At 38.2% G+C, this 9,999-nt stretch overlaps 1 protein-coding gene across 1 annotated transcript in view; it reads left to right on the forward strand.

The window, feature by feature from the left end:
* Window positions 1-8,768, forward strand: part of LOC127632459 (voltage-dependent calcium channel subunit alpha-2/delta-3-like) — a 92,310-nt gene extending 83,542 nt beyond the window's left edge. The window contains exons 30-38 of the mRNA XM_052111037.1: window positions 304-366; window positions 502-572; window positions 663-738; window positions 823-863; window positions 952-1,007; window positions 1,308-1,422; window positions 5,534-5,646; window positions 5,779-5,861; window positions 8,310-8,768. Of these exons, the coding sequence (XP_051966997.1) occupies window positions 304-366; window positions 502-572; window positions 663-738; window positions 823-863; window positions 952-1,007; window positions 1,308-1,422; window positions 5,534-5,646; window positions 5,779-5,861; window positions 8,310-8,402 (711 nt within the window). The 3' untranslated portion in view covers window positions 8,403-8,768. The remainder of the gene's footprint in view (window positions 1-303; window positions 367-501; window positions 573-662; window positions 739-822; window positions 864-951; window positions 1,008-1,307; window positions 1,423-5,533; window positions 5,647-5,778; window positions 5,862-8,309) is intronic.
* Window positions 8,769-9,999: the final 1,231 nt, after the last annotated feature.

A 9,999-nucleotide genomic window follows, 5' to 3' on the forward strand; every position in this document is an offset into this window, starting at 1 on the left:
TAGAAGCATTTGGCCTGAATGTGCAAGCTCAGTGGATGTATTTTATGTTTAAAAAAAAGAACACGGCTAGATTTGATTATTTCCTTTCATTCCAATCTGCAACACATTAGATTCCACAAAAAAAGAGTAATGTTTACAATCTGAATTGGTGATGTTTGCTTATACTGTACTTTAATAAATGGAGCAACACACATATGAGTCTGAGCTTTAACATTAGGAATTAAAGCTAAAGTGTCTTGCTTGCCATGTCCTTTCTATCGTGTTTTACTATATACGATAATCCTCCTTTCTTACCCCTATCAGGACATTAAATGTTATCTCATAGACAACAATGGCTTCATCCTGGTGTCTGAAGACACTTCTCAAGTAAGATATACTCAGTAATTTACTAAGGTATTAAAAGAACTTCCAAGAGTTAGACAGAGTAAAGTAAAACCATTAAGCACCAGCATTATATATAAAATGTGACTAGTGTAATGGTGCATAATGTGATCCTTACAGACAAATCTCTTCTTTGGAGAGGTGGAGGGAGCTGTCATCAATAAACTGCTTCTGATGGGATCGTTTAAAAAGTGAGACTTTCGATGCCTTGTGAGTCATTTTGGATAAACATGTCTTCCAAATGCATAAATGTAATATTCCTCTCTTTTTGCCTCTGCTAGGATTAATTTATATGACTATCAGGCTCTATGTAAAGAGTATGCAGGCAGCAGTGACAGCGCATGCTATTTACTGGACGTGAGTACATCAATATCATCAGGAGTGTTTGACTATAGGTGCCTTTGGATTCTTTCTCTGACACCTGATGCTCTTTCTTTGCAGCCCTTCATCGCAATGAAATGGCTCTTGACTGAACTTGTCATGTAAGAAGGAGTTTTGCCATAGAATTATTCATGACAATTTGGAATTTTCACTCTGTGTTTCTGAGCAGAAAATGTCTCTTTATTTCAGATTTCTGCTGGAGTTTAACCTGTACAGTTGGTGGAACTATGACTCCACAGTAAAAGGTATCTTTTAGAAACATGTTCACCCATGTTTAAACAGTTAATGGTGTTATATTCTGACCCTTGTTGTTTTTCATTGCACGACTTTGAATGTTCAGCACAAAATCTAATAAAGGACTAATAAGCCTATAAATCCCAATTATGAATGCTGGTTCACAGCTGTATTCAGAATGCATGTACTGTAATGGCCCATCACATAATATGTGGTTTATGTATAATATTAAATACATTTATATCTTAAATACACAGATTTTGATTATATGGGAAAGTTAAGTTTGTTGAGTGTGTCCATGTGTCCATCAGCCCAGAGAGCTCAGAGGATGATGATGGTGCCATGTGACACTGAATATCCAGCCTTTGTGTCTGAGCGCACCATCAAAGAGACCACAGGCAACGTTGCCTGTGATGGCTGTATATGGTAAGAACACTTATGTCTAGAAAGTGCATGTTTATACCACTGATCAGCCACAACATTAAAACCACCTGCCAAATATTGTGTCAACCAGGGGCGTGTCTAGGGGGAGGCTGGGGGAGGCAGTGCCTCCCCTAGGATAAGCTCTGCCTCCCCTGAGAATTTGAGAAATAATCTGTCCATCTGTTGTTTTGAGTGTAGCCCCGAATGTATTTTGAATAGTTGACTGACAAATATGAAACCGGACAAAAGCCTATGTAAACCCCCGAAATCATAAGTTGCCTTATTTCATTGTGCTTTGGCTTTGCACATACTGCATACAGCCTGTAAAAATAGACATAGGCATAATCTAGCCTACAGAATAAGTTCCTTTGCTGTCGGTAGCCTATGGGCGACTCCGTTTCTTCCTCTCTTTTGAATATGCAGCAGGTAGAGGAGGAGCTTGCACAGTCGTTGACATCAACTAACGTTACTTAGTGGCGAGTTAACGCAATTAGCAGGAAAGACAGCAAAAATTAAGCAAATGAGGCTTTGGGGATTTTTCCGAAAGAAGTCAGTGGGTAAGAATTCACATTTGTTTTTGTCCTTAAAGTCTTAAGATCATCATCTAGCTGGCTTTCACCCACAGTAGGCTAAACCTCAAGAATTGTAGCCTCTAACCTCCTTGTTTAGATTGACGCAGCTTGGTAGCTCCGAGTTAACGCAGTCGCCTCTCACGCCGCGGTTCGAGCCCCGTTCGGAGTGTACTTTTCTTGTTTATCAGGTGTTGTTTTCGCTAAGGATAACCAATAAGCATTAACATAAAATGTATGTGTGACTTGTTTTGTGATATTAGTTTGTAGGAAATATACACTTTGATTTGATTAAATGGTTTTGTAGAGTGTAGCAAAGATGAGCAACAGACTGAGGAGCAGCAGCAGTGCCAGAATCAGGCATGGAAACTGGTAACAATTAATAAGTCACTTTACTTTAGAGAAAGTTAAAAGTGAAACATTGTTTATCTCAATGATCCTAATGAAAGGATTTTGACAGATGAATTATTCTCATAGAGATAATGAGAATTATATACAGTTCGATGCCATAGTGTGTCAATGAACTTAGACTAAAGTTATTCATATATTGCTTTAACTTAGGATCTTGTACCGTAATTTCCGGACTATTGAGCGCACCTGAATATAAGCCGCACCCACTGATTTTTAAATACAATATTATTTTAAACATAAATAAGCCGCACCTGTCTATAAGCCGCAGGTGCCTACCAGTACATTGAAACAAATGAACTTTACTCAGGCTTTAACGAAACATGGCTTGTAACAAAAATAAATAGGCTTTAACAAAACACGGTGTGGCAGCGGGGACGTGGTCAAGCGCCCGTCCGGGAGAGAAAAGCGGTAAGGGCGCTTACACCTGAGCTAAATTATGTCTAACACCGGTGTCTAATTTCAGTAAGCATGGGGAGAGCGGCATAAAAAGGCAGCAGCCACAGAGCTGAGAGAGTGACACACGTCAGTCTAGTGTTGGCGCATAGAAGAACTGAGAAACTTCATAAAATTGATTGTAAACATTGCTGTGGCCATTAAAAGCCTACCTGGAACGTCAAGTGCCCTGCTGAAAACGTGTGACAGTTTTCCCAAGAAGGACACGTGAAGCAGGGCACTTGAAATTAGACACCGGTGTTAGACATAATTTAGCGCAGGTGTAAGCGCCCTTACCGCTTTTCTCTCCCGGACGGGCGCTTGACCACGCCCCCGCTGCCACACACGGCTTGTAATAAAACAGTTGCAGTAAACAGTAGCCTACCAAGAAAGTTATTGGTCACTATCTTCCTCGTCCTGTGCACTGAAACCACTGAAGTCATCTCCTTCGGTGTCGGAGTTGAATAGCCTCAGATTAGTTGTCTTTTTGCACTTGAGTCAATTCCTCACGCTGCTGTTTCCAACGTCTTATCATCGACTCATTAAGACCAAGCTCCCGTGCAGCAGCTCTATTTCCTTTTCCAACAGCCAGATCAACTTGAAAGCTGCATCATATGCGTTTCTCCATGTCTTTGCCATGGTGAGGGTGACAAAATTACTACCGTAATCAGAATGATGGGAAGTTTGAGCGCGCTCGATTTAATCTAAACAGTAAACAAAAAAAGTTGTTTTGACCTTAACCCGTTCGGCAATTTCATTGGTCTAATGAAAGCTTCACGCCGCCAAAAAACTGAGCACGTCACAGAATGTTTTTTTTTTATAAAATTTGAAAGCGGGAAAAATCCATATATTAGCCGCGTCATTGTATAAGCCGCGAGGTTCAAAGCGTGGGAAAAAAGTTGCGGCTTATAGTCCGGAAATTACGGTACATCATTTTGACTATTTAAGTCAAAAAATATAAATTATTTATATTCAATAATTTTTTTACCTCACTTTACTCTTTTGTGATGACTTTATGTTAATGTACACGAAAATTCAAGAATCATGATAGATATTAGGGCAATCCCACTGATCTGCTCTTCCCAATACATTTTCTTCAATGGTATTGGTCTACAATTTGACATATGTAGCACTTGATGAATTAGTTGTTTGATGCTGATTTGCAATAAGTTATGTGCTGTATCTGTTCTTTTGCATCACAGATGATTCAGGGAGGAGAGAGGATGTTGAGGATAGTACTAGAGTGGAAGATTTAGGAACTGTAGAAACAGGCCCAGCCAGAGCAAAACTCAAAGAATACCCTCTCACCAGCTTTGGACTACAGGGAAGTGGTTGCTAGTGTGAAAATAAAATTGTCTGGGCTAAGCCCCGGATGTCCTTCAATGCTGGAAACGCCTCTGCATCTGATGATAAATTACAATTTAAAAGTGGATTGTTTTGTGCATATTTTTCCATCGCTAGCAGATGCGTGAGGTCTGACACATCAAAAATCCAGTTTAAGCCCTATAGTCTAATAGGGGCCCTGTGCCTATCTCTGGGTTCCTGGCTTAGAAAAAGATATGCACTAAAACAGATTGTGTGAAGTATAGCTTAATTTTGCGCCAGTTTTTTCAATTGTTTATGTTGCCCCCCCAAACAAGTCAAATGCCCCCCCCAAACATGATATCCTGGTAACCCCTCTGGTGTCAACCCACATCTCAGAATAGCATTATGAGATGCTATCCTTCTCACCACAATTGTACAGAGCGGTTATCTGAGTTACCATTTACTTTGCCAGTTCGAACCAGTCTGGCTATTCTCTGTTGCACAATTCTGAGTAAATTCTAGAGACTGTTGAGTGTGAAAATCCCAGGAGGTCAGCAGTTACAGAAATACACAAACCAGCCCATCTGACACCAACAGGTTTAGGTATAGGTTGTGGGTAAGGGGTTAAATATTCAAAACTTGGAGGTTTCTCTTTCTTCAGTGATGCAAAACAGTGCTTTTTGAAATGCAATCAAAGTTATGTGTGGGTAAGGTGCCACACTTTGTTAGGGAAGTGTGTGTGATTGCATTGTTTGTCTAAAAGTCGCATGTTATGACAAAACTCATACAAAAGCAATTAGCATAACTTACTGTGAGATCTTGTTGCCAAATTCTTAATATTCTTTGGTACACAATCAGAGGATATCAAGACCACCACGACTCAATTTTAAGGTCAACATGAAGGGCAATTGTGACCCATTTAACTTCCATAATGTTAAATATTTGCAAGTGAAAGAATTTGCGATGTCAACTGAAAAGGAATGTTGATTCAGAGGCAAGTTGTCACATTTTTATTAAAAATTACAAGTGACAGATTAAAGTTTCAGAAGGATCATGTCAGAAAAAGAGACAATGCAAAGTGCAGTAAACATTCTCACAGTCACCCTCTCCTCATACTTCTAAATAAAAAGCATGAAAACCCATCTTGAACATCGCTGACACCTTTCTGTGGAAAGCTATTTTAGTCTGTCTGTGGTCAGTTTGTAATAGGTAATTGTGTGTTCTCTGTAGTTCAGACTGTATCAGAATCAACCCCTTTATATATAAATACTGCAATGTCACCCTTAATATCGAATTGCCAAAGCAAACAAGAAGTAAGCTTGTTTTTAGAGATGTTACTTTTCAACATTTCTTCTATACAAGACTCTCACATTTTGATTTCTGTTTTCCCCTCTCAGTACATTTGTTATTCAGCAAATTCCCAGCAGTAACCTTTTCATGGTGGTAGTTGAGAATAAATGTGACTTTAGCATGACCCCTTCAGTTACCATGGAACCCATTGAGATAATTCATATCCTTTCATATGCTGACAAACACAGATACAGTATACTTTTTTGTCATGTTAAAGAATTGTAAGTTTCCACTGTGGTCAAATTGTTGTTGTATTGTACTTATCAAACTATGACCCTTGACCGCTAAGCACATAATGAGTCTCTGAAGTGTGACAGACTAAAGTTTCAGAAGGATCGCAGACGACCGCAATCCTGTCACCCATTCCATCCAGAGGTATATATGTGTGTGTGTGTGTGTGTGTGTGTGTGTGTGTGTGTGTGTGTGTGTGTGTGTGTGTGTGTGTGTGTGTGTGTGTGTGTGTGTGTTTTATGGTAAGGTACATTCTCAGAAATCGGGGAAAAAAACATTTATATTTTATATATAAAAATATATACTGTGTGTATATATATATATATATATATATATATATATATATATATATATATATATATATATATATATATGGTACATATAAATATATACAACATTTATTTTATGTACTACATTTAATTATTTATTTATATGTTTATTTATTTATTATTTACTTAATATTATTTACTCAAATGTAAAAAAATATATATATAAAATTGTTTATAGCTAGGGCTGCAACTAACGATTATTTTGATAAGTGATTAATCTAACAATTATTAGAACATCTCGGGTTACTTAACTGTAACCCCTGTTCCCTGATAAAAGCGGAACGAGATGCTGTGCTGATTTAGCGCTTTGGAAACAACTTTAGGTGTGACCAGCTGTGAATATTTGTGCAACACGTCAATGAAATTGACTAGAATTTATAGCCTCTGCTGGTGACTTCATTGGATACACCTGTAGCAGGGCTATAAATAGATGCGTCACAGGTGCATCATCAGGTATTTTGTCTGAAGAGCAGTCCTGGGGCATCCCAGTGCGGCAATGAAGTGCAGCATCTCGTTCTGCTTTTATCAGGGAACAGGGGTTACAGTTAAGTAACCCGAGACGTTCCCTATCAAAAAGCTACACTTTAATGCTGCGCTGAATTAGCGCTTTGGGAACGAGAATACCCACGCCGCCGCACTGTGGATGTCCGGACCCTTTACGGTTGTGTAGTTGTGCTCACAAGAGCGCAAGAGGTCTCAGACATGAGCTTGTGATGTAGACTCAAGGACATAAGAGCCCGGAGTGGCATGAATATCCAAACTATAGAATCTTATGAATGTATGCAGTGAGGACCAGCCCGCCGCATTACAAACATATTGCAGAGGGACACCTCTAGCCAAGGCTTTAGAGGAGGCGAGCCCTCTGGTAGAGTGATCCCTGATCCCTACTGACGAAGCTTGACCGTGCACCTCGTAGGCCAGGGCAATAGCATCCCTCACCCAATGCGACATTGTCTGCTTGGTGGCGGCCGCCCCTTGTTGCAGCCCCCATGGCAAACGGATAGCCACTGGCTAGTGCGGTGGACATAAGTCTGAAGGGCACGGACTGGATACAGTCTGTGAAGTCTTTCCTGCTCTGGCGTTGTAAACGGTGGGGAGCAGAAGGCTTCGAGAGTGACCAGATGTACGGTCGAGAAGGAACCTTAGGCAGGTAGTCAGGATGAGTGTGCAATATTGCTTTTAGCCATTGGGCAAAATCGTAATAAAAAAAAAGTAATTGCCATAAGAAAAACCATCTTGAGAGTCAGAAGTTTATCAGATGCTGACTCTAGAGGTTCAAATGGGGTCTCAACCAGACCCTCAAGGACTATTGCTAAATCCCATGAAGGGATCATGGTCCTAGCAAGAGGTCTCAATCGCATGGCTCCACGGCCGAAGCGAGCGAGCAGAGCAAGAGCAGCATGCTCGTCCCCCAAACACACAAAACAAAACTGGTGTGTGTCCGCTTCAGCTATAGAGCGTAAACATGGGAACACACACCGCTTGCTTTATTTATCAGTCATTCTTTTTTTTTTTTTAAGAAAAGAGAAAGGTTTCTGCGCACTGCCTAACAATTCTAACTCCTAACAGAGGAAAATATAAAGTTCTGACAGTCAAGAAGCACAACACACACAGAATGATCTGAAGACAAAAGATCTGACGATGCACCTGTGACGCATCTATTTATAGCCCTGCTACAGGTGCATCCAATGATATCACAATCAGAGGATATAAATTCTAGTCAATTTCATTGACGTGTTGCAAACATATTCACAGCTGGTCACACCTAAAGTTGTTCCAAAAGCGCTAATATATTCATATCGCTGCCCCCTTCGGTGGCTCATTTCATCTTAGCGCAGTCCATTCAGTCCGTTTGTTGTGTCACTCAATTTTTATATGTACCTTGTAATCACATGTTATTGAAAAGAAAAACCAAAAGAAAAACCATTAAACCATGACATTTCTTTATCAAACCCTGTTTTTCTGCAGTGAACATTCAACTCAGATACATTCCAAAATGTTTTAGGGTTGAATGTTCATAGGTTTAAAATTAATTCAGAAATCACAACAGACCACATTATTTACATAATTTTTTTTGTGCCCAATTTTTTTTTGTAAAATCTAATCGCTGCGATTTTTCCCCTATTATAGAGTTAAAATATTAAGCTTGATGAAGTTACTTGCAAATGTCTTTCTTACTTTCTGTCTATTCATATAAGACTTTCATATAAGACTTTCTGCATTTGTAGGGTTTACTAGCTAACACTGTTTTTGTTTTCTACAGGAGAATGCTGTGGAATGTGGATCAGCAAATGCTTTGAATTTTCCAATGGTGGCTATTCTATTCCCAGTATTATCCTTCCTCATCAGCAGGTGACCTCTGACACCAGCCTTGACCATTGGACTTTATTACACTCAAATAAGAGAGTCTTGCTTCTACCAAACATTAAATCTCAGTCCACTGAGACAAAATCATCTATGTGATTTTTGAATTTCAAAGGATAGATGATATTTATTACCATCAAAGACAGTTTTAGAATCTGCAGAGTGTTTTATTCTTACATATGGACAAGCAAATATAACTGGATATTAGTGGCCACTATCAGCCACCACAGCTAACTGCCGTGTTCAGCACAGAGGAAAAATTAGCAGAAATGTCATTCATTTCAGAATTATTTGCCTGCCTCCCAATTAAAATGTAAACTTTATTTAAAAGATGCATGACGTGGAAAAAATAGGAATATTTCACATTGCTTTGTAAGAATAGCATACATTGTCATCATAAGATGAGATGTGGGTTCTTAACAAACTTTATAAGTTTTGCTTGCTTAAAAGAATTACTTGAAAAATGATTTTAATTGCTTAATCCCTTTACATCAAAGGAAAGCCATGTTATATTAATAAAAACATATTTTCCATCAGTTTTCTATGAATTATTATATATATATATATATATCTTGGAATGCACCATTTGCATTTTTGGGAGATAAATAACAGCAACCTGATTATTGAAAATATTCCAATTTAGAAAGGAAGATGTGAAAATTTTAATTATTCTGGTCGCACTAAGAGTAATCCAGAGAATTTAATTTAGGACATTCTTTAATCAATCAATCAATCAATCAATCAATCAATCATATTTATTTGTATAGCACATTTAAAAACAACATATGTTGACCAAAATGCTTTACAATAACAAAATTTAAAATACAGTCACAATTAATACATGCATAATATAAGCCAAAACAACAGTAAATCTAAGAAAAGTTATAAGCAATAGAGTAAAGATGAGTCTTCTACTGAGACTTAAAATACTCAATGCTTTCTAATATGAATCGGCAGTCTATATAAAGGCGAGCAAGGCACGATCCTCTTTGGTTTTCAAACGGGATAAAGGGACACTTAAAAGCAGGCTCTGTGAAGATCTTAAAGGTCTAGTGGTTTGATGTTGATGTAAGAGGTCTGAAATATAATCTAGTGCAAGTCCATGCAAACCCTTAAAAACTGTTAAAAGTACCTTAAATTGAGCTCTGTATTTTACTGGAAGCCAATGCAAAGAAGCTAAAACTGGAGAGGTACTAGTATACTTCCTGGTGCCAATCAGGAGTCTAGCTACTGTATTTTGCATTAACTGTAAACGTGATAGTGAATCATTTGATATCCCCAAATATAAAGGACAATAATAACAATAGTCCAGTCTAGATGAAATTAGCATATGAAAAACATAGCAATAGTCACATTCTATAGACTTATTTCAATAGGCAAAAGATTAGCCAAGATATGCCTTGAATCATGTTGGCCACCCTCACTGTTAAAAAAATAAAATACAACTAAAATAATAATTAAGTAAAAAAATGTTTGAAAGTCTTATGGTGGACCTTGAAAATTTGTATTGTTAAATAGTACTCCATAATACTCAAGGAAAAAAGGATGACTATTCATGGGTGTTGTGAACTTCAAAAATCCATTTGGTG

The sequence above is a fragment of the Xyrauchen texanus genome, chromosome 39 (genome assembly GCF_025860055.1).
Source record: "Xyrauchen texanus isolate HMW12.3.18 chromosome 39, RBS_HiC_50CHRs, whole genome shotgun sequence".
Taxonomy (NCBI): Eukaryota; Metazoa; Chordata; class Actinopteri; order Cypriniformes; family Catostomidae; genus Xyrauchen; species Xyrauchen texanus.